Genomic DNA, 25,853 nt, shown 5'->3' with positions numbered 1-25,853 from the left:
TTATTTAAAGATAATCACTCCACAGCTCCCTTGACAGCAATATTGCAACATAAGTATAACAAAATTAAGCTTTTCCAGACTGGAAATGATGAAGAGTCTGGATTCTGACAGCGGTTAGTGCGATCTTGTTCTTGTAAAAACAGAGGAGGAATGTTTTATGAAACCATACACCAAATACTCTACCGCATATGATGGCACCAAAGTGTAGGGGTCCCTGTGAGAGGTGATTTTTTTTTTTTTTTTTTGGATCAAAGCCCACTTAATTTTATTTCTGTTAAATAAACAGTTGACTGAAGATGAATTAAATTGTAAAATGAAAGGGTTTGGCTAATGTAATAAAAAAGCGAACCTTCTTGAACTTTAAATAGCTTTTGAAATTGCATTGGTGCTACAACTTAATAAGTCTGAAGTCCTATTAAACAGGCAATATCCTTGAAATCTTTATGGTACCCATGCCAAGGGTTTGTTTCTGCATTAAGAATTTATTGGTATTTCTAAAGCGTGTAAAAATGTTTTAGTAGGTTACTTCAGATATGAGAAACCTTGACCTCTGTTCTCAGACATGACCCTCCACAGTGTCTACACATGTGCGTGCATGCCTCTCAGCACATCATTTGTCAGCCACATCCTTTTCCATTGAGCAGGAAGCTCACCCCTGGTGCAAATCAGGTATGTCTGCCTTTTTATCAATCCAAATATTGGGCTCACCCGTTGCGGTGAAGTGGAGCTGTGCCAACAATAACAGTAGAGGAGTTTCCTCAGCTTATACACCTTGTCAGCAGCTGCTTGGGTTTCCCTCAAGGGATTTAAATCCATTCACTCTCTGGTCAGACGAGTGGCTCGTCACAAACTGAAGGTATATTGCATTATATGTGGTATAACTATTACTCCTCACTTTCCTGACAGGATGTTTTCTTTGCTTCATTTAGCAGTGATAAATGCGACGGTATGCCAACATCAGCACTGAGTATGGTGTTATTGTAGTTCAAGAGTGAAAGATTAATTCAGGGAACGAGCCAGAGCGTTGTGCCGACCAGTTAGGGTGCATTAAAAAGCAATGGATCATATAGCAGTCACTGGACAGGAGCTCTGGTCTAAATACTGGGATAACAAATGAAGGAAACCTATGCAGCTTCAGCTGTGTTTAATAAGAGGAAATGAGTTTCATATGCCAGCAATGACTGCCATCACTCTTGATTAAGGGGTGCGGATCTACTGGAAATCCATAGATTGTGAGCATATGTTTTGGTGACGGAGTGTCAGTGGGGGGACGCCACACAGGGGAGCGGCTGAAAATACCTGGATCACTGAATAAGAAAAAACTGTGGAAACTACATAGACACTTGGCCTTTTTCTGGGCCAAACATTAACAGCAAGACTAAACTAACAGAAAAAAGAGCTTTATCGCTCAAACTGTGAAAGTGGTGTGATAGTTTAAACCCTGACCGGGCCTGGCATTGAACCCTGTGGAACTTCTAATGTTTGACAAACAATTTATCAGTTTTAAACTAACACCCCAGAGCCTAAGCTACACCAGGACGCCTTCACAACATCAGGGAATCATTGACTTCAAGCAAAGATTTAGCAAACATTACCTCGTGTTTTTCTGCCTTCACAGTAGGAAGAAGCCTAGACAGGCTTTTATTTTTATCCAATGACTGGCTGATTAGAAACAAACAGTGAATGCATATGGAGAGAGAGACTTGAAATGATCATCTATTCCTGATGGTAATTGATTTGAAATGTGTTCTCTTTATTGTGCAGTGACAGAACTGGACAGCCTACTCATTTCCTCTAATGATCATCTCAAAAATTACATTTAAAAACATCTACTTCAGAGGTTTATATTGAAATCACATCATGCTTCCAGGAAGAGTGAACCAAAATCTAAACATCTGGCCGGGTCAATGCTTATTTTTTTTTCTTGAAGAAAATCTGTCTGAAATTAACCAGTCATGCACTGCAATTACAAAATAATTTCATGTCAGTTTATCCATCCATGCATACATCAAACTATTGTTTTTATGCCTCCCTGCTGGCGATAGCCAGGGCCAGAGGCATCAGGCCGCCTGCCCTTCATTATGTCTGTCTGTCCATTGTTCTGTGCTTCTTTGGGCTATTATTGTGAAAGCAATATCTCAGGAAGGCTTTGAGGGATTTTCTTCAATTTTACTCAGATGTCCACTCTGACTCAAGGATTAATCTTTGTTGAAAACAGTGCTGTTGGCAGTTTATCTAATACTGTTGGAAAGCCTGTTTATTTCCCTTTGAAATGGTGGCACATTTGTAAGGAGCATGCATGAGATGAGCAGCAGAGCTGAGTATGAGGGTTGCACCCATGAAGGATTTGCCAAATCTTCTCTGCCAATGCCAAACAGCTTATTCCACAGTTGAAACTTGTTTAGATTTTAACAATTTATTCATTTAACAAGTGGGAGCCTTAGTAGCGTGAGGAAGGACCATTCACAGCCACGACAGCCTGGCTCCTCCTCATGCTGGTCACCAGCCTGGTCGTACACTGCTGTGGGATGGCATCCCATTCTTCATCGGCATTTGTCGCAAGTCAGCCAATGTGGTTGTGTTGGTAACTCTGGCATGCACAAGCAAATCCAACAAGTGTCCAATGGGGTTGAGGTCAGGACTGCTGGCAGGCCATTTCATCCTCTCCACTCCCAAATTCTGGAGGTAGTCTCTAATATACCCCGCTCTGTGGAGGTGAGCATTGTCATCTTGGAGGATAGAGTTGGATCCCAGGCTGTAGAGATATGGGGTTGCTACTGGTTGCAGAATCTCATCTCAATATCTCAGCATTGAGATTGCCTCTAATGATGACACCCATCTTCTTTCCAGTGAGGGAGATGCTACCCCACTCAATCACACTGCCTCAATCAAAACATGTTATCAGCACAGCAATCAGCATAGCATTCTTCGTATCTTCTCCACACTTTGATCCTACGATCCAGCAGCCGTAGGCAGAATCTGGACCCATTTCTGAACGTTCCTCCACATGTTCAGGTTTTAGTACATGGGATGGTGACACCAGCACAAACAGGCCTGACGGTGAAGGACAATCATGGCGGGCCTCTTGGCAGCCCTATGAGACCAGAGATTGTCTGTTGTGGATTGTCTGTTGTTGGCAGCTGTATCAGCCTGCAAACCTTGACTGCAAATCTGTAGAAGACAGCCTATGGTTCTTAAGTGCTGACAGGGTGAGGAATGGTCTTCTTGGGACACCCACTTCGGGGCCTTTCCCTGGCATATTCAGCTATATGGAGCTTGGCCTTCAGTTTGGAGATGGCACTAGGGCTCACTGCAAATAATCCTGCAATGTTGTTTTTGCAGAATACCAGCTTGAAGTTGCCCAATCGGCAACTGTACCAGGGCCCATGCTCACAGGTGCTGGCAATTAGGTGCCAATAATGCACCTGACTGTCAGCACTTGAGGGTACCATAAACTCAAAACAAGTCAGTAATAACAGCAAAATAAGCTGTTTGGCATTGGCAGAGAAGATTTGGCAAATTTTTCATGGGTGCAACCCACATACTCAGCTCTGCTGCTCATCCCAAAATGCAAGATTTATTGCCAAGACACATTGTTACAACAAAGAATGAATGTACCAACACGAATCTTCGTACTTTTTGTGCTAGTTTTACATTTTGAATGTACAAGGTCGCAATCTGGCCAATCCATTGGCTTTGCAAGGTTTTGAAAGATGTGCACATCAGAAAAGATTTAGAAGTTGGGTACAATATGAAGAATGTAGTGAAGTCGGTATTCTCTGTTCATGAGCATAAACCTTCGATAGCCCACTGGGTATAGTCAACCTTTAATACTTTGCAGGGATTCTTACAGAAACGTGAAAAACATGTATGTGGCCGTAACCAAAGGAGAGGCATCTTCGACCTGATTTAAATTACAGTAATGAAGCGAGCATCTGGCAGACTATGGGGTAACGTTCAGGTTCATGAAGCAGACAAGAGCCAGAAATGTCAGGATGTGTCCCATTTAGTCTGAGGAGGAATGAGTTAAAGAGAAGGTAAAATAGCGTGTTGTGTTAAGAATCCAGTCTCCTGGCACTACAATGCATTGGTATCAAGTGACACATCACTCAAGGTTCTGCAGTAAAATACAGGCCTGTATACCTGCACAATGTTAAACACCTGGTTGGTTGTATTTCCTATTTCACAAGAACATGATGACAGGGTTTTTGCACACAATCACCAGTTGCATGTCTTTTATGCATTATTGTACAATGTAGACCACAAATCTTATTGTTTTTCCTGTGAATCCGTTGGTAAAAACATAATTTAATGGCACTGCAGCTGCAGGGGTTTGTGGCCAGTATCTGTGGTAACTCTAAAGATGTTTTTGAGCTTTTTAAAAGCCTCTTAGAGGCTCTTAGTCACAGCCTGTTTGTGCTTTCCTGCCAACATATGTTAAATGTCAAAGGGATGGTTTTGGCGTAATGAGTCTCAAGGCTATAGCTGGATTAAAGATACCCATATTACACTTCTGCTGCTGCTTTCTCTTTAGCTTCAGCTTTGTATTGCATGTGGCAGGTCGCTGCCACAGTAAAGGTTGCTATGGTTACTAGTCAATACAAAGCCTGTCTGTGTTTCATTGCTTAAAGTTTGGCCTCATGAATCTTCTTTAGTGACGCCGTTTTGACTTTCTCTTCTATTTATTCTTTTGTGTAATCTTCAGGGAAGTTAGCATGAACATCGATAATGAGCCTGAATTACATTTAATGACGCTAAAAGATTTATCTAAGTCAGTACGGCCAACAATAAAGCTTCTTTAACATTGGCGACAAAGAGGGCACAGTCCAGTTTTCAGCCTTTTTTCCAATTTTGCTTAATATTTAAACACGAGCACTTTGAGACACTGAACCGTCGATGAATCTGATTAAATATTTACCCGATACCTCCAGGTATGGGTGGGTTTTATTGTTGTGAACCAATCAATAAGCTGTAAAATAATTTGTGGCTCTCTCTTCCCTTTTTATTGGTTATTGATGGTTTTTAAGTAGGTTTGATAGGATTTCACCAATTTTAAAAGGAATTTCTCCTGATTATTGGTATTTACTGAGAGCATAGTTATATAACACTGATGTCTGTATGTGGCTACAGTATTTCTTGGTGTTTTTTGGGTGGAAGGACAGGAAAGGGCAGTGTTGTCGTTAGACGGGGCGAGGTTTGGTTGTTGAGACACTCTGGCTGAAGGGACCTTTTCACTCAGTTTATTGGGCCATTTAACAGCAACGCCCACTCCTGCACGTCTCTGTTGTAGGGGGTAAAGACTTGTAAAGTCCTTTTAGAAAGGCCGATGAGCACACACAAACATACATAAGAAGGGGAGGGGAGGGCGGGGTCCTGGAGGCCTGGTAGACGCAGAAACAAAGAGATGTGGTTGTAAGCCTCGGAGGGATTCGTGACATAAGTTCCAGTCAGCATATCCTCCAATTTCACTAAATCTAACAGTATGAATGTTTGACATTGTCTCACTGGAGACTTAACCCAGATCTTTCACATTAAGCCACTGAATTGGGTTCTTGACAGGGTCTCAGTTGATGGGAGACAGGACAGGGGTAATTCTGCAATTTGGGTAGACTTTGAGTTTATGTTAAATGCCACATAGTGTATCCTTACCAAGGGAGAGCGAAGATTAGCCTGTTTGCTTACTGGAGCCTAAAGGATTAGACGATACCAGTATGTGATAAGATACCGGGTGTCTGTGAGTGTTTCCTGAGGGGCCCTGGATGGAGGGACTGTAGCGGCTATAGCATGATGTTGCAGTTAGATTTGTCCAGTGATAGTATGATGGTGAGGGGTCATGGATTAGATTGAGTCACATGTTCTTCAGCCTTTTCTGCCATCCAAGGCCGCCCATAAGGGTGACAAAAGGGGGAGTTTTCTGGGGCCCCTGCTAAAAAGGCAGCCCATAAAGGTCAGCAAAATCATCATGCATTGTAAAGTTAAGCTGTGATAACCATATTGAACTTTTGACCTGAGTGATAATCACTCTTACCAGAGCAACATAAATGAATTATATTTATTTATTTATTTATTCATGCTGTAGAACAATATAGCCAGTTTCAAGATGTAAACCCCTTTTTTTAAATTACCCTTTTTAAGTGGCAAAGAAGTGGCTAAAATTGGTTTAAACTGGTAAAAAAAAGGGGTGTAAGTGGGTTAGAAGTGGTTTTGAAAAAGTTGCAAGACTTGGTTTAGAGTGGAAAAACATTGTGAAACAAAATGTGGCCAAAATGGGTGAAAAATGACAAAAACGTGGTTAAGTTGGGTTACAAGGGGCAAAAATAGGTAGGGATGAACATAAATGGCACGATTAAACAGTTTCAACATCAGACCCAACAATGGCTATTCAACCTTTTCTTCTCCAAAATTTGGTTAACTGTTAGCCAGGATGCTAGCACCAATGCTAAAACACATATGCATTGGCGTTGTGAACAAACACTAGTAAGTGAAGGTCAATTCTGTGGACAGGCCTCTGCCATCCCATGACAACAAATATCTTTCTAAAATAATGTAAAAAATTGTGAGTGTTTGGCTTTTAATGCATTTAGAGGACAGATCAGTGGAGAAAGTCAAACAGGGATGAGAGGGGGAGTTGGCATAAGGCAAACACAAAAGGAGAGTGAAGCCTGGGGCTTCTGCCTCAATGCCTGTAGCCTTTACTGGACATTGATATGGACAGCTTGTCTCAATCAACTTCCATTGTACAGTTGGTGCTGGCATATTGTGCTGGTGATGTAATTGGAGCCAGAACCTGCACAACAAGAAGCTAGCTGGTGAAGCCACCCATGTGACACCATGCCCCTTCTGCAAACCAAAGCATACTGACTTATGCTTGACTGACTTATAAAAGCTAAGCCTTGCCTCTAACAGTTTTCATGCATTGTGGACTGCATGTCTGTCTGCAGGATGCATTCTGTGACTTCCACTGATTGAATGTCAAATGTTTTGGTTTGCATTAATCCTCCTGCCTTTAGACTGAAAGGTCAGGAAATAACAGGAAATAACAGATTTTTGCATTGTTACATGACTCAAATGCTTCTTGTTTTATATTGCTCTGAGCATCACATTGCAGTACTCATAACTGGAAGGATTTTTCTTTCTCAGTTCAGTAAAGATAATTACGAGATAGCAAGACATGCAGAGTAAAACTTAACTTTCATTCTGAGAGAATAGAGCTGATGGAGGCTCTACACTATGCACTGTATGGTGTGTAAGGTTTTTTTGTTACTGACTGGAGGTAATGCAATCACTTCTGAAATTGGACTCATGTGGCCGTGAGAGCAGCAAACGACACAGCCATGTGAATACATGTGGCATTGATCAGCAGCTGCTGCCAAAAAGATCTCAGAGGGAACAGAGAGAGGGTCTGCGTCAGTCATCTCCACAGTCTGAGCGTTCAGCTTCGGGCGTTTTTCATTTTTACCCCGGGGTGCTTTTTTGTCTCAAATGTTGATTTAATGGTGCGGGGTGAAATGCATGCTTTTTGTTCTGCATAGGGCATAAAGTGTGGTTTTTCCATTTATTTTAATGTAATTAAAAATATGACTATTCAAGTGAGATAGTTTTCTTTTTTATATCACACTAGCTTTAGGATGCTCCAGACCAGCTGCACTCTGGTTTTTAGGATGCCTTATAAGACGAAAGACCTGGAGCTAACTGAACAAACAGTATCTTTCCTGCACTTCTCTGAATGTTTGTCACACTCCAGGAATTAATACTGCACTCAAATAATGTTCAAACTGTTTGGTACAGTGTTCATGGGTTAATAGGGGTATCTGAATTGTGTTATAAGAGATTATGGCCAATAAATTACAGCTATGCTGGCACACACACTACAAGGTAATAAAATCAGATAATCCTTTATTTAAAATTACGAGCGTACATCTCTCTTTTGTGGAACTGAACTCCAGTCTACCACATGACAGGCAGATGCACTGTCCACCATACTACCTACAAAGAGGTTAAGTGTTTGATATTAAAAAAGACATGCAAAAACAATTGTAAATCAAGCATACTGGTGAGATAGTACTGTAATTTTATTCAAAGACAGCCAATTTCCAAGACCTGTTATGGGATCTCCTGCACTGATAGTGGATGCTGCAAGAATGAAATTTTTGGATTTTGACAGCAATATGAACCACTGCTGTAGACCAATATAGAATTTTTTTTAAATGTAAAATTCTATTTTTTTTCTTTTAACAGAATTAGCTTTTTTGGTAATGTTAACATGAGGGGCACGTCAGATTAAACCATTAGGAAACTAGTGTCACACTTTATAGCTAAGTTATGATGTAGAAAATGACAGGACACCAGGGTGTCATGCAAAAAGAATCAAAATAACTTTGCAGAATAAATGCAGAATAAAGGTTTAATTTGGCAAAAATGGGCTAAAAGTGTCAACAATAACTAAAAAGTGGCATGCATTGGCATATTGTGGCAAAAATGGGTGATAAAAATGGTGAAAGCCTTTGAAAAGTGGTTAAAATTGGTTATAAGGGGCAGAAACTGGCAAATAGAAGTAGTGAAATGTAGATAAAGTGTGGAAAAAATTTGTTCAAAAATGGCAAAAAGGGATATAGGCAAATATGGGTTAAGAAAGGAAAAAGTGGCAAAAATGGGGAAAACAAATATGGTGAAAATATGTGGTGGCTCGTTCTGTGGCTTCAGAATGAGCCATTTAGGATCCCAAATGTCTGCATATGGAGACTGCATGGCTAATTGTTTGATTTTATACACCTGTGGCAACAGGTCTGATTGAAACACCTGAATTCAGTGATTAACTGGTGTGGCCAATTACTTTTGTCCATATAGTTTATCTGTTAATGGGGTCTGATTGAATCGAGAATTGCATTCAAACCCTTTTGCTCATCACATGGACTGTTTTCATGCCTACAGTAACAGCTAATACAGCTGTGCTCTACCACAGACACCAGAATAGTTCCAGTACAAACACTGAGTCTATGCCTGCATTTTTCTTTGAATGTTTTGTGAAGAACCTGAGAGTAGACTACATTCACCGACCACATTATTAGGTACACCTTTCCAGCTGCTTGTTAACACAAAAACAATCAGTCCCAGTGGTTCAATAATTTGTGAAATACATGGCACATCTAAGGTCACTTAAATCCCCTTTCTTTGTCATTCTGATTCTCAGTTTGAACTCTAGCAGATCATCTTGACCATGTCTACATGCCTCAGTGCATTGGTTGCTGCCATGTGATTGGCTGGTTGGATATTTGCGTTAAAGAACAGCTGAACAGGTGGTCGATGTTGTGGAGGGATGAGGTGAAATATGAACAATTTCACCATCTAACAGGCATCTTTCCTAAACACACTGATAGATTTACACCCTCATGGCCTTGTAAACTCAAATATTTTTCACTCCAAGTCTGCACACCCAGTTGATCGGTCATGCTTTCTGCTATAAAAGTACATTCCTCAGCTTAAAGCTGAAGTGACGTCAGTGATCATTGCAACGACCTCTGATTTTTACTTAAAAATCTCCACTGGAGGAAAACAGATATTTTATTTCCTCAAGGAGAGAAGTAATAACTATACTTAACTTCTCCTGCGTCTCATGACTTGCTCTAAAACAAACCTCTTCCCCTGTTTGCCCCCCTCCCTCTGCCTTGCTGCTCAGGGTTCGGCTGCCATGGCACCCAGCACGGTATTCATTCAGTGTATGACAATGGGTCGGTGGCCTGGTCTAAGATTACATGAGCACAGAGGTCCGTTTCCCCCTGGGAGGAGACGGTTACAACAGTGAACCTCCCTGAACCGTCACGCCTGCTAATGTTAGACTCAATAATCCTCTCTCTGTTTCAACTTTTCTTCCCACAAATAAACTTCTCTTACTGTATTTGTGCCTTTTTCCAATGCTATGCTGTCAGTTTCCCTGCTTTGTTTAAATTTTTACTTATCCTTTCAAAATCTGATCATTAAATGTTTTGTTAGTGTGTAGTTCTGTTTTTAACCTCTTTAAGAGAATAGCGCTGTCACAATACACCTCTTGCTCCTACCACTTAGCCCTGTTCCCATGTTTTGACATCCAGGTTTAGGGTGTTCGTATTTAATGGACTGGAGGGGTAGTGTGAAGTGTACGTAGTATTGTACTTTTGCAGAGGCATCTTCAGACCGAGTGTCAAAGGAATTGTCCCTGAAAGCCTCGCAAATCATTGGCAATATTGCTACTCAAGCAACTTAAAAGTATATGTATTATATACTATGTATAGTATAATGTAAGTAGTTTCTTCATAATGAAGATCATGAAGATGTCACCAGTGCCAGGGGACACTAAAAAAATGTGACGTAAGGCTGTTGAAGAGACTCACATGGATGTAGCTATAGTGCCACTTTTATCGGAACTGGACAGTGTTTTTAAAAAAAGAGCTAGAAAACGCACTGAAAGATTTTCTTCATGGAAAAGATGTTTTTGCTCCATCCCTGACTGTTTTCAGTGTTAGTCTGATTTACAAACATGCTCCTCTGATAGTGAACAGCCTCCCAGGACAGTGCACACCTACTGCAATGAGTTTTGTTGCTCTTCTTGGCAAAACTGAGGCCCTTGCACACTTTTTTTCTTCTTAATTTTTCACACATTTAAAAAGAAAATCATCTTTTTTTATGTTGTTCTGAATATGTTTGCACACTGATGCTGAAACTTTCGTCTGTCTTTCACATTGGTTCAAGTCATTTAGATGGATAACTGATGATTCAGATCAGTGCATGCTGCATCCCACCACTTTTGTTACTCCCTATATCGCACTGAAACCTCACTTTGAACATTATGATTTGCCTGATGTACCCGTGCACCCTTAGTATGTACCAGATAAAGGCATAAATGCTTTAAAAGTTGCTCTTCATCCTTCCAAATTGGCACAGCTGGTTTCATATGAAACTCTCTGTTAGTGCTTTCAGACAGACATGGTTCTGGTTCGGGCTCTGGCTATGTTCTGGAGTCTCAGAACTTTGGTGCTTTCTGGTGAACCAGACCACGTTAAGACCAGTTTAATCAGAGCCAAAGAGGGATGATGTTACTACATGTTACCCAGGCTGTTTCTTGAGTTTATTCATCATGTGGTCTGGCATTCAGGTGAACCCAGCCTTCACCATCTCTCCTGCAAGTCTGGCATATAACTTGTTCTTCCTTGTACTAGTCCCCACCTTCACCTGGAATTCTACCAATGCCCACATTGCAGCCAAACATTTTGTCTCCTCAGCAGACCAAATGTTCTCCATTTTTCACTCGTCTTAACAACTTAGAATATGACACCATTTCATGGTTCGTGAGGAGGAACAAACTATTTTTTGGTTCCAGCTGAGAACCAACTTTTCAGGTTCTGCACCAGTTTTTATTTCAATTTGAATGTGCCGGCTAGTTCAAGATTAGGCTCGGGAACCGGCACAGAGCCTTGCCAGTCTGAAAGGTCTATGTCAGGACGGATGTGTGACAGAGGCTTATCCTCACTGCTTATTTTCATCATAGCACAAAACAATTCGCCATTCTGGAATCTTCACATTGAATACATATAAAAAAATGTGACAGACTCAGTGTGCAAGGTTCGAGTGCGTGACTTTTTTTTTCTGATTAGGAATCCAAAAATAACGAAATACTCTTCTTGGTAATGAATATGACATACCTGATCGCCCTCCAAGTTCTTTTGAAAGCTCCCATTCTTCCCAAACAGCATTTAAGCATGAAATATATATCCCATGCCATGGGCATGTGAAACAGTCTATCTTGTGTGTCAGGTTATGTAAAGGAGCATATGGACCCATGGTTTTCTTCTTTTAAAGAGTAACAGAGACAAACAATCATCTTCACTGCTGGTTTGAAACAGTAGGAGACTATTATGCCTTGCACGTCAAATTTTAGCTCAAATTTTTGCACAAATGACGGTTTTTAGTGGACTACGGATCCGAAAAACATTCAAAATTAAAAGACTTGTGTGCAAAGGCCTCAAGCTTCTTAAATCACACACTTATGCCTTGCTCCCTGTTCAATAAGCTGTGTGGAGTGAACTGTAGTGATCTTATCAGCTTATAAAAAGGTTTTGGACACTCAGGCTGCAGACAATGGCCTCGTTGCTGTTGCACAGTTAAAACATGCTGGTGATAAAAATAAATAAATAAATAAATATAATAATAATAATAATAATAATAATAATAATATAATACTATACTCAATGTTTTCTCAGAAACTAAATTTTAAAAGATAAAAAAAGATAAATGTTTTGAGTTTTTTTCTCAAATTATGCTTATTATCATGCCGTGATATCTCATTTGGTTGTGCATACAGGTGATGATCTCGTGCCTGTTAGAAACATAACTGCTTTGGTTTTACTTAGCACTTTATTAAAACAGTTTATAGATTTCTGTCAAATGCCTTAACTTATCTTTGCTTCTGTGTTTTATGTTCAAGCTTGCGGTGCTCCTCTCGTCTGTCTGTCAGGTTTGTGTCAGTCAAACATCACTTACTGCTCCGTAAAGCTTTGAACAGCAATGCATTATATTAATATATTATATTAATATTTACAGCTGGGCTAGTGACCATCAGCTGTTAACCACTTATCATAATGCACTGTGGAATAAAATTAGTTCTCTATAGGGAATATTAATGCATAATTCAATGACAATTATAAAATGGAGTATTCCCTATATTGTCTACTATGTAGTGAATAGGATGTGATTTCAGCTGCAGCGTTAGAAATGGGACTGAGCTAGTAAATCACACTAGCAGGTGTCCAACAGGATATCCTGCTTTTAAACAGGACATGAGTCCTAAAACTCTCTCAATAAAAAGAAATGAGTGAATCCATGAGGGTTGTTTTTCACTTAAGTTTACTGATTAAGACATGAATTTCCCATCCCTTGACCTCTTTGTATCCTTCCTAACCTTGTCCCAGTTTACAGCTGGACTAAGTGGCTGCTATTTTGATGACCGGTCAGACATTCCTATAGGAAGTGAATAACAATGAGGAGCTAAGTCAGCAGCACTAATTCACTGCCCAGCGAGACTCCTATTGAGATATCCACTCTGAGGTTTAGACAGATTAACGTCTTCTGTCGGGGCCAAGGCGAGGCAGATGGGTTTTTCTTTACAATCCCACCGTGTGTCATGGGATCAGTTTTAGGAAGAAAGACCCCTCTCTGTGAGAATTACGAGCCTTAAGTGAGCCCGCTGGGCTGATTGTTGTTTTTTTTTTCTTTTCTTTTTACGGACCCTGCCTCACATAAGAGGATAGAATATTTTCTATTTAATGTTGACTTTTACAACACAGGTGAGGCACTTTGACTGATGAATTAATCGTTTTTCTGCCATCGTTAGCCTCAATAGCTGCTGTTAATGGCTACTGCTATATATTCCTAATGTTCTTTAACCCAATACAAGCAACGATGGACTGATAGCAAATATTAAACCTTGTAGGAACAGCATGTTTGGGTCCAGAAAATAGGGATCCATTTTTATGGAGTATGTGTCAGGTTATACTCACATTTATCCTAAGTAATACGTGATGACATTCAGCTCATGAATGTGAACATTTACCTGCAAGGAGGCTCAAAGGTCATTGCACTAGCTGCTGTTTTATTATCTAATTATTTAACATTTATTCAACATGGGCACACAGTCACATTGATGCCAGGACATTTAATCATGTACAAGTCCCAGATGCACTGCTGCAAGTGTTTATAATTCTTAAAGAGGCTATATGTAACTTTTAGAAAAAAATCAGTGTATCTACACCGCCAGCCATTAGGCAAACTACAACAGTATTGTGTTGCTTGTCCACGGCGGCACACTCCTTGCGTATAAATGAGCCTTCAGTCTATCAGCTGATACACACGCAGACCAAGGTGATTTACTGGCAACATGTATACAGAAGAGGAAAGTGAAGTAACAAAATAAAACACTAAGTGAGCTAAGTGACGTTGATGTTGTTTGGATGGCATCTTTGTAAGCAAGAACACAAAACAATACATTGTATTTCATGGTAAGTTTCTACAGAAAAATGGCCATCTCTGGATCGTTATTTACCCCGAGCACAGAGCGAAGCTCCCTCGGTTTCTCAAATGCTCCACCGATATTTACCCTCAATTTTCCCCTGCATCGGTCAAGCTCTGGTTTAGCTTGACGGGCTTCAGCAGATAAAACTTGGTTCTTGGTTTTTTTATGTTTACGTGCAGTTTGTGTGAATGTTTGGGTTGTGCTAGCCGGTCGTTTACTCGTGGAAGCAGCCTTCTCCATTGCCGTTTCTTTCCATTCTCCACACTGTGGCCAGGTATAAACAGAGCAGGGGGGTGTGCGTACTACGTAGCACCCGACGTCACATCTGTTGAGATTTCCCATAAAATTCAGCTCGAGTTCTTTACAGATAAATGACTCAACAGGCTTATACAGGCAAACAAGGAAAAAATAAAGAGCCTCGTTCTTCACATTGGGATAAAGTGCGCCCCAATATGTACTCAAAAATGGCAAGTGTGAAAGCAGAAAAGTTACATATAGCCCTTTTAACACAAGCCAAACTCTGCAGACCAACTTCACATAATTTCGCCATTGCCACAGTGATCCTGTCTTAAATGGTAGTTTTTAGACTTTTTTTTTTTTTTTTTTTTTTGGCTTTGGCACTTTTTCTTATTTTTCTCCATAATATTAAGGAGAGTGTTTCGTTTAAAAACATGGTGTCAAAAAAAAGATTTCAAAGCATTATTGGTTGTTAAGGGTGAAGATTGCAGACATCTGGCAGGAACTAGGAGTAGAGCTGCTGTTTCTAAAGGAGTCAGAAGAGATGTGCCCAGGAGGCATCAAGATACCCCCCTGAGCATCTCCCTCAAGTGGTCCTCAGAGCACATCCAACAGGGAGGAGACCTCTGGGTAGACCCAGAAGTTGCTAGAGGGGTTAATTGTTCTTTCTGGTCCCTCTGGGGAGCAGGAAAATGTCACTGGGGAGAGTGATGCCTGGGTTGACTTGTGAAGTCTGCTGCCACCATGACCCTGCGCTGGATAAGTGAAAGAAAATGCATGGATTTGTTAATCACATTGTACAGTAAGTGATCAAATGAATCAATAGTTGATTGGATAAATCAATAAAGGTCCATAAGATGACCTTTCTTATCTGTTGATGTTCAGTTTATGCTTCAGCACATCATCTTGATCATTTCTACATACCTAAATGAATTGGTTTCTGCTGATTTGCACTGATAGGCAGGTGAATATCTGTACCTAATACAATGATCAGTGAGTGATAAGTAACAAAAGCTAAATGCCTGTTTATGTGCTGTATTTTTGTCAAATAATGGTTATTATGAGTCCTGTCTAGATCTATCACTGTTTCTGAGATTTGTGCTGCTTTACACAGCAGATATTTGATTTGTTGTTTATTTGACCTGCCTCAGACGTAAGTGGTTCAAGAGTGAGAGCTGTAAATGTTTAGTTTAAATCAAATGGGAGCCAGGATGTGTTTTCATTGTATGACCTGGGGTTGGACTCACATACACACACACCACATGGTCAAATTTAGCTCTGTATTCTCATATTCCCACCCAAAGTGTTGTAATGAAATCTGGAAGTCACCTTGGAGAAATAGCTTTATGTTTTTTACACTAAAGCCCACAGACTGTTTTGAATTAATGGAGCATGGTTAAGTGTCTTCATTGAGCAGTTTCGTTTGTTCTCCGTTTCATCTCTTACCGGCCTCCTCCTTACATTAATCAGGTGTAGCTGATTAACTTAAACTAATTTTCCGGTTCTGTAGGTAAGGTTAAGTCCATGCCCTTGTATACTTCTCCGTATAAAGGGGAGTCTGTGTTAACTTAGCTGAAATGCTAATCATTCACCAGCTGTGGGATCTGCTGTGTTCTAGTGCTTTCTCTGAGCTCACCTTTCATTGATAAACATCTTTGTACTCTGCGTATAGCTGAATATATTTGTGTAGAATTAGAGTCAAAAAATTAAATATTAGTTTCATTGCTTAAATATTTTCAGTCATAATGATATTTCTAAAAAAAAAAAACTTTCATTAAGGCTGCAGAGGCTAAGCAAACATTTCTCAGTTTTTCTTTTGAATTATAGCTGAGGGGTTCATAATGTGCTTGAAGGGATCTCTCTGTAGTTATGCAGAGAAACAAAACCACCATCCACGTTCTTTTTCTGACCATAACCACAACAAATCTTTGCCTTACCTTGACCATTATAACCCCAAAACATACATAAACATTTGATCTATACCTTAAACTGCCCATGTATAAGCTTCAATCTGAAGGGACCAGCCTCTTTATTATGTTTGAAATAAACTTTTTACAATGTAGAATATTCTAATCTCTGACATGAGACTTGTGAAAACTAAATTGCAGTTTAAAAACAGCCAATTTGCAATACCAAAGGTTTGCCAATTTATTTGCTCAAGTTAAACAATTCTCAGAAAGTTTTAATACTTTTCAGTTCTCTCTGTTGTTAAAATAACAGATATTATACTGTTCCAAAAAGCATGGTTTAAAAAGGTATCAAAATTTCAACAACCTTATTTACAAAAAACCTTCATGTTATCAAGTTTGGCTAAGCTAGCATCGCCAGTCATGACAGGGACGGGAATAGCAGGGTCATTCATAATACAATACAATATGATTCGACATGATTCAATACGATACAATATATCACGAAAAGATACAATACTGTACATCACTATACAACACAATCTGATTTATCACAATATATCATGATATAATGATGCGATACATTATGAAAAACGCAATATGATACCATACGATATATCCTAATACAATATGATATCATGTTAATCATATATTTTAATTTTAGGACTGCCTTTTAATAGGTTTATCCTCTTATCATAACTTTACCAAGTTCTCTTCTTGTTTTTTATACTTATTTGATACAGTTATATTGAGCTATATTTTATTGTTTTTATTGTTATTATAGTATCCTCTCATTCTGTTTTTATTTCATTTACCATCACTTTGTTTTAAGATTTTAACCTAACCTCCACTTTTTCCTCATTCTGAACTTTATGATGGTTTTTTCCTCTGTGCCCACGCTCCTGTGTGTAGGAAATCTATTATACATGATACATTTGCCAATGTTAAATGGACTACAGAGTGGGGAAGAAGGTGGGGGTACAGGGTGGGATTGGGGTTGGGTGGGGTTAGTGGGTGAGTAGAGGAACTGTGATCACAAAGCACTTTGTGCTAAATTGCATTGTATGAAAAGTGCTGTACAAATAAAGATTGATTGATTGATTGATATGTCATGATACAATATGACAAGATACAATACAACATGATATATGATTAGATACCATGTGATATGTCACAATACAAAAGGTTGATGTGTCATGAAACGATTCGTGACGTATCATACGCCACAACACAATATGATATGTCATGATATTAATTGGCGAATTATGATACATTACAATACACCATGATGCAATACGCCACTATACCATTGAATATGATACGATATGATCTAAGGATGCACGATATTATCAGCCTGATATCGGTGTTGGTAGATATTAGCTAAAAAAAGGGCAAATATCAAGGTAGAGGGCAGAAATTTTGATATCTTATGATATTTTGGCTATGAATATTAGCATGTATCAACTGTAAAATTTGGCCAGATATACTAATAAATTAGTGGAGTTTTAGGCGGGACCAACAGACATGTAACTTCAGATAATCATCTTCCTTCATCCTCAAACTCTAAATTGTGTTCAAAGAACTGAATTTTTAGTTTTGTGAAACATATTTAAATATCGGTATTCTTGTCAGTATTGGCTAAAATTAATCTGTAAATAATCTGGCTTATCGGATATCGGCAAAAATCCACTATCGTGCATCCTGAATGTGTTCCGATGTTTTATCATACCTCATAGTCTTTTAAAGGTGTTTTAATCTGTAATAGTTATTTGCTCTTCTTTAACTGTTTACTAACTTTAACCAACTGATTGTTATTTAATTAACCCCTCCCTTTTAGAAAGAAAAACTATAGGATTTTAACTTGAATTATTTAGTCTGGCATAATATATTTTGTTCCACTCCAGTAATCCTGCCAAGAATCAAATACTTCTTTACTGTAATGGTCAGAATTGGCACTGATCTAGTTCATTGCTTTAGAGGAAAAAAAATAGTTTTTACCCTTTTCTGTTTTTGTGTCTTTAGGGCTGCATTGCTCTATTTTTTGTTAACTTTGCTCAAGAAAACTATGTTTTTCCTGAAGGAGCTTAAACACTTCATGTTGCCTTTATTATGTTTATCCATATATGTAACTCGGTTGATTGCTTTTATTCAGCTTTTTTTCTAAAATGTCCAGTAAGCTTTAAAGCAGCTGCATTTTGTGATTTGAAAGCCTTGTGGCTTCTGTCTGATGGGGTCCCAGGGTTTGTCTGTGTGTTTAATAATACCTTTCAAAGATAAATGTGTCCAAGACTGTCTCTGCCCTTTTTCTCAGTCTCTCTCACTTTTGGTAACATGTTTGTCTTTGGCCGCCCCACGTGCATGCTGGGCTGTGTGATATGTGGTGCAGGATGTCTGATCAGCCCAGCAGGCGGGTCTGTGGTCATTTCTGTGGGAGTAATGGAATTCTGGGGTCTATCCCAATACATAGGGAATTTTCAAAGGCAGTCAGGCATGGTTCATATAACCACATAAATAGACCACCTCGGCCATGATTTAGAAGGTGGTCAGGAGAGGAATGTCAACTTTACTGCCTCAGGTTGTTTTCACTGGCAGCACACGCCAGAGAGAGACCTCTCTAACCCAGGTGTGTTTGTGTGGACTGAAGCAGACCCACCTGTTTTCAACCAGTAATCATTTTTGTTTGTGTCTTTTAGGTGATCTGTCACCGGTGCAGATGTCTGCTGTCCCACAGTCTCAGTTCATTCCCCTGTCTGAGGTGTTGTGCTCTGTCATCTCAGACATGAACTCCTCTCAAATCATTGTCAACCAGGAAGCACTTGTGAATTACATGAGCAAAGCCCACCCAGGTAATTCTCTATCTTCTCTTGACTACAGTTCAATATATTTAATATGTCTTTGCATGTGTTTACCAGGAATGCAACAAATCACTTCTCTTGTCTTGACAATAAGCACAAAAATATTACAATGAATGTTTACATTCTTAAGAGGGGTTATGAGTAGTTGCTACTCTGAACCCACAGCTAACTTCCAAAAACACTCCCTACCATAAACCCTGTATAATTTAAATGTTTCGCTTATTCATCACATTTCTTGCCAGTTTATCAAGATAGCAATTTATATGCCATTTGTTTGGGATTTAATAGTACCCCTTGATTTTTTTTGTTGCCATTGGAATGAACATGTTTTCTTGTTAATCCTTTTTGAGGCCTTTTTGAGAGCCTTTAACAAACTTAAGTATGCCACGACCCAATCTGTAGCCCAAAGGACCTACCAAAAACCTCTTACAACCATTACAAGTGATTAATATTTACCTCCATGGTTTTATTTCATGTGAGGAAATTTTCTTAGTAAATACTTAATTTGGGGAGACATTAAAATTACTAAGCATTTTCAGAGACATAGTATAATTAACAAGCCACCACCATTTGTTTGAATTGATCAGGCATCTGTAAAGCCAGCTATGTTTTCTTGACTAATATTAATTTTCTTACTTTGTGAGTTGTCCAAAGTAACATCAATGGCTTTCCTAAATTCTTATATTCTTATCAGGAAACAAGCTGTGTAGTAGAATTATCAAGTGCCACCGCTTAAATCAATACCAGTTAAACACTGAGACCGGTTCTGCACTTAGGGCAGGATAGATAATAAAAAAATACACATAATTTAACATTTATGGATTTTTTGTAATTTCTGAATTCTAGTTTTAAAGGTAGTAACACAAAATCGAGTATTTTATGATAATTTAAAATATGATTTCAATTTAAAAATGGGCTTGCCTGCAGTACCTCTGGGGCACACTAGGGGGCCCCGTCTGACACTTTGGGAAGCACTTTTCTAAGCTAAGCTAACTAGCTGCTGGCTGTAGCTTAATGTGTAACAGACTAATATCAAACCTTTTATCTTGCTCTCCTGAAGTGTAGAAAATTATCTTCTAACATTATGACATTTTACATTATTCTCCCTTTCTTGTCTTTTCTCTTTCTTTATCACAGGGATAACCATCCCCACTCAGGACATCCTCTACAATGCTCTTGGCACTTTGATAAAGGAGCGTAAAATTTACCATACAGGCGAGGGTTACTTTATTGTAACACCTCAGACCTACTTCATCACCAACAACATGGTCCGAGAGAAGAACTGGTGGGCCTCTGGTTCAGCAGACGACCCTCCTTCTCCTCCTCCCATTACTTACCTACTGAGCAATGATGCTTGTGTTGAGAGCACTCAGACTCCACCAGTGGCACACTGCAGGTCTTGCAGCTGCTTCAGCCCTCTCCAAACATCCCCTAATATTATCTCCAGTCCTATAACAGCCACCGCCCCTCCCTCTACTGTCCCTGACCAGCATTCAGTCTCGGTTTCTATAAGTGAGTGCACAGGCAAGAGCTTAAAGTGGCCTCGACCTTTAGATCACAAACCCACCGTGCAACATCAGTCCACTTCGACCGCTGCAGATTGTCAAGCAAGTGAGGTGAGTAAAACTACGGCCACTACCAATGCCACTGGCCGCAAAGACAAGGACAACAAACCAGGGAGGAAGTTTGGTCTAAGTTTGTTCAGGAGGAATGGAGGTAAAAAAGAAAAGCCAAAGAAGGAGTATGCATCATTTTCAAGCCAGTTTCCTCCAGAGGAGTGGCCAGTGAGGGATGAAGACGACCTGAACAACTTACCTCGTGATTTGGAGCATGCTATCATCAAACGGATCAACCCTGAACTGACTGTGGACAACCTGACGCGCCACACGGTCTTAATGAAGAAGCTGGAGGAGAGGAAAGAGAGAGGATTAGACAGAATGCTGGACAGAGGTCTCGAAAAAGATGATAAAGGTGTAGACAAGGGAATGTCTACTGAGATCCTGTCCTTTTCCAAACCAAGGCACCATCACTCGTCTAAAGCAGGAGCAGGGAAAAGATCTGCTCAGAAGGCCTCTCGCAGCCGGAGGAGGGCCCTTTCCTCCAGAGAGAAGCAGCGGGAAAGAGAGAGAGTTAAAAGTAAAGCCCAAATATGTGTGGATGATTATCCAGAGGGGGAGGATTTGATCCCGTCTCGACTAAGGGTGGAAATCCCTGTTGACGAACCAGATCAAGTGGAAGAAGGTGGAGCTGTTGAGGGAAAATCTCTTTATAAGAAACGTATTGAAAACCCTTTCCAGACGAATCCAATCAAAGAGTCTGAGCCTGTTATCCCTACCAACAACAACAACAAAGAGAACAGAAGACGAGAAACAAAAGAGGGCAAGGCTTCAGGGCCAGGGAGAAAAGAACGGACAAGTCATCGCTCCAAATCATGGGATCCACATCGAGCCAAAGTGATCTCCCCTGATGGAGAGAATGCTGGAAAGTCCCCCACATCTGAGGACAGGTATAACAGCTTTCATGAGAGGGATCTCACTCCTGATCATCTGAGCCAAGCAGACATAAAGATGAACAGAGAGCTGCCTCTGGACTACAGCTCAGCCTACCCACAGAGCAGTACTCTCCGGATAGATGACAAAGTCCGGATTCAGAGGGATGGCAAGGACAACCACGATAAAGAGGGTGAAATAGGACTTTGTCGGGAGGCAGAGTTCAGCATAGTACAACACAACAACCAACCTCCAGATGAAGGTCTTGCTAATATCCAGCAATATTCCAGTTCTAGTGTGATACGTCCTACCCATCCCTACAAGCCAGTCTTAAACCACTTATATGATCCAACCCTGCAATGGCCCAGACCTTCTTTACAGCGGAATCACTCCCTCAGACTCTCTAACCCACAAAGGGATGACTTTCAAAGACCTGATGAACCCCAGAAATCCTTTAATAATACTGCCACTCAGGAGGAACCAGAAACAAGATCTTTCTTCGTCAGCAACAAAAAGGAAAAGACTCTCAGCCAAGGAGAAAGGATGGATCTTATCGCTGATAGCAATCCCTCAATAACAGACACCGATGGCTTTGTTGAAGACGACTTCAGACTCTATCAGAAAGTTGAGGAACAAGAGGATGAAGATGCCTGCAGCTCCTTGTGTCTGAATGAGGAGGAAATAATTGATGCTGGGAATTTGTACCAGGCAAGTTTAGGTGATTTTCTTGACCACCAGTTGGGTTACCGTGGTCATGAATCCAGTTTGCAATATCAGGGAACCCATTACAACTCTAACTTACTCCAACAAGTTGCCTCAACTCAAGTTTCAAGGGACTGCGCTTTCAAAGAAACCAAAAGGAAAGCTTCTCTGAGCCCCAGCAGACCTGGAGAGGCCAGCTGGAGAGTCCATCATCACCATCAAGGGATGAGATCACCAGGGGCCCAAAGTGGATCCAGCCCCAGGCAAGGCAAATCAACCCAAGGGGACATGCAACAGGGGGTTGACCTTGAGGATTTGGATTGTCCTGAGTCGTCTGAAGTTGCAGACAGTAGCATCTTTGACTACTGCCAGACTAGTGAGATAGAGTCTGACTCAGAGACTGTTCGTAAGTCTGCCGATGAAGGCGATGGCGAATCTGCTCACTGGGCACCGGAAGTGGAGGATGAGCAGGGCCCTGATTTTGTCGAGACAGAAAATCCTCAAACTGACAGAGCTGTTCTGAGTATGCCCACTGGAGCCAGAGAGGGGGGTAATGGGGAAGCAGTGGAAATAGGAGAGAACCAGAGTATCACAGGAGACAGTGGGATAGATTCTCCTCGGTGAGTGCCTCTTCTTTGTAATTGTTCACATTAACTGTCATGAGATACTGTGATATTGTGTTTCTTATTCATAATAGGTCTCTTGGAGACTTGGGACATCTTTTCAAAGCCACCATATTTATTGAAAGTGAGACAACCAATGCAGATAAAAAAAAGGGTTTTATAAAGAAATAAACAGAGAAATGTTTCCATATGAAGAAAGTCTGGGCCTTTTCGGTCTCTTCTGCCAGTGTTGTCTCTAGTTTTCACACCTGAGGCTCACATTTTACCTCTCAACACTAGACTCTATCCCTCTGCATTCTTGAGGAGACAGGCAAAATAAACACTATACGTGGGTTAGTTAACCTCTAGATTATGTGTCTGTGGTTGGCCTTCCTTCCAATTTGAGTTTTCTTTTAAAGTCAAGCTGAGCAAACACCTTGTGACCAATTACAGCATCCAGTATTTGGACAGAGGGAAGTCATTTTGATAATTATGTGTAATTGCTGAGCAGCACTTGAATTCTCATATTGTAATTAAAGAAGCCAAAAAAAAAGACTCCTTTTCTGACATTGAACTCTCTTTGCACCTAAGCATGTCAAAGGACAGCTGGTGTTCATGAACACGTCACCTTTTTCAAAACATGTGGCGTGTTTGTAGATACAATCAACCTCATGTGCACTTCTGTTTTTTCCTCCACAGGACCCGCGTCAGTCTGGCGTCCAGCAACACTGTTATTCTGGAGGGTCTCAAGAGAAGAGGCTTTTTACAAAACTTGGAGAAACTGCATTCAAAGAGCAGCACCATTCGACCACAGAGCTCACTGCTACAGTTAACTCCAGTCATGAACGTATAACAACAGTCTGTTCGCTATTAAAGCCACAACAATGTGCTGGAATCTTCAGTTCTATGCAATTGGAAATATACCCATTTACATGATGTTGACAACGATAAGGTCTTGTGTACAGATGTAAAGTATATATAAATATTTTTTCTTTCTGTAAATATGCTATAATTTTTTTTCCATTCTTTGAGTATGTTCTGCTAATTGCATGATCTTTAATCAGCTTTTTTGTGATATAATTGTATAGTTATCTTTCTCTTTAGAATCAACATCTCATAACTTTTACTTTTTTCTCTAAAGTAGAATTGTCAAAATAAAACTGTGTATGATAACCAAAGTGTCTTACTTGTTCAGAAATTGTGCCTCATAAATGTTTACCTGTAGCATCAACATATGCTAAATTAACCTTGCAAAGCAGATGGATAAACCCGTTTCCGTGTTTCTCACAGGCGAATCCATTTTGCAAAGCTCCCATCTGAACCGTTTGGGCCCAGTTAGAAAGTGACAGGACCAATCAGCGTCGAGGGGCAGTACTTTTGGTTGTGGCAGAGTCGTAACATAAGCAAGCGGCAACAAGAGGCCGGTGCAATAATGGTGGAAGAGATTAGCGTGGATGCTGCTAAAGCGCCAGTTTTATCAGAACTTTACGGCATTTCTTCGTTAAAAGAAGAACAAAGAACAGCAGTGAGTTGTTTTTTTTTTTTCAAAAACGACAAAAGTCGTGTACTGACATGTCTACAGTCGCCATGGTTCATGGCGTTATGCAGTTCTCTATGGAGTTTACCAAAGCAGCTCAGTAGGGGCTGTGTCACGTGTTTTGTTACTCTTATTGGCCTGTAAAGATGTGACAGACAGAACGTTTATCCAGTCACCGAGTTGTTTTAAAGTAGGGATCCTAGATGCATCAGTTTAACATTGGTTTTGGCCAGTATCGTCTGTTTTGACAAACATCAGCCATCTGCACGATGTGGGCATGAAGCAGATATTTGTTTTGTTTTATCAATGATGCTGACATTCACTATACTTAGCAGCTGATTTAGAGAAGAGATTTGACCTGTTTGACAGACTGACTGTAGTAGAACACGAGAGAAAATGTCTGCACTGTTGGAGTCTTGCACCAATAGAAATCATGGACAAAACCATTGGTATCATCCGACTGCTAAAGCGTTATCTTAGAGCATCTGTATCAACATCTGTCTTTAACTGAGACCTTTTATAATCTCTTCTCTGAATCACCGTCTAGGTGTACAGGATGCCAGCATTAAATTACTACAACACACCAGATAAATATCTGCTTCTGACAATGGTTCATGCCTCCATCATTTGCTGATGACCATGCTTGTCAAAAGGGCTGATAACAACTAAAATCAATATTGACCTCCTGCATGTACAGTTGAGGACAATGCATTTTGGCTTTCCTGCAAAAAAGTAATCATTCCTGCAGTTAGATTTTTTTTAAAAATAATTGTCCAGAATGTCCACTGGAGTTTTTGTTATATGAAATTCTCATACATAGAAATTTTCATTAAAATTTTGGCCATATTTTTACATTTTGGAGAATTTCATTGGAAGTTTTGGGGTAAATTTGAGTTTAAAAAACATATTCCTTTCAAAGGAAGGCAAGCCTCACCCCTTCAGGTCAGTTTTTAGCAGAGTCACTATGGCTGCAATCACAGCAGTGAGTCTGTGTAGATAGGTCTCAATCAGGTTTGCACATCTGTACTCCATTCTTTGCAAAATTGCTCAAGCTCTGTCAGGTTGCACGGAATTGGGCATGAACAGACCTTTTCTAGTGCAGCCACAAATTCTCCATTGGGCTGATGACTTGATTCATCCACTCCAGAACATTCACCCTGTTGTCTTTAAACCATTTCTTTGTAGCTTTTGCTGAATGCTTTGGATCATTGTCATGCTGAAAAACAAATCTACTCCCAAGCCGTTGGTCTGTCAGACTGAATAAGATTGTCCTCCAGGATTTTTCTATATTAATTTTACCCTCTACCTTTACAAGCCTTCCAGGGCTGGCTGCTAAGAAGCATACCCACCTTATGATGTTGCCGCCAACATTCTTTACATTGGGAATGGTGTGTTTGTTGTGGTCTGTCTCATGCAAGTCTGAGGTTTAAAACTTATCAGGTCCTACTTATCTCAAATACATTGGAGAAACTACAAATGCTTT

At 40.1% G+C, this 25,853-nt stretch overlaps 1 protein-coding gene across 2 annotated transcripts in view; it reads left to right on the top strand.

The window, feature by feature from the left end:
* Positions 1–23,998, top strand: part of stox1 (storkhead box 1) — a 35,500-nt gene extending 11,502 nt beyond the window's left edge. The window contains exons 2-5 of one of the 2 annotated variants that reach the window (XM_041789826.1): positions 561–669; positions 18,879–19,031; positions 20,178–22,851; positions 23,533–23,998. In XM_041789826.1, the coding sequence (XP_041645760.1) occupies positions 18,899–19,031; positions 20,178–22,851; positions 23,533–23,686 (2,961 nt within the window). In that variant the 5' untranslated portion in view covers positions 561–669; positions 18,879–18,898 and the 3' untranslated portion in view covers positions 23,687–23,998. The remainder of the gene's footprint in view (positions 1–560; positions 670–18,878; positions 19,032–20,177; positions 22,852–23,532) is intronic. The other variant, XM_041789825.1, reaches the window with a different exon arrangement.
* Positions 23,999–25,853: the final 1,855 nt, after the last annotated feature.

Source organism: Cheilinus undulatus, linkage group 6 (genome assembly GCF_018320785.1).
Source record: "Cheilinus undulatus linkage group 6, ASM1832078v1, whole genome shotgun sequence".
Lineage (NCBI taxonomy): Eukaryota > Metazoa > Chordata > Actinopteri > Labriformes > Labridae > Cheilinus > Cheilinus undulatus.
This window is presented reverse-complemented; position numbering and strand designations above follow the sequence as displayed.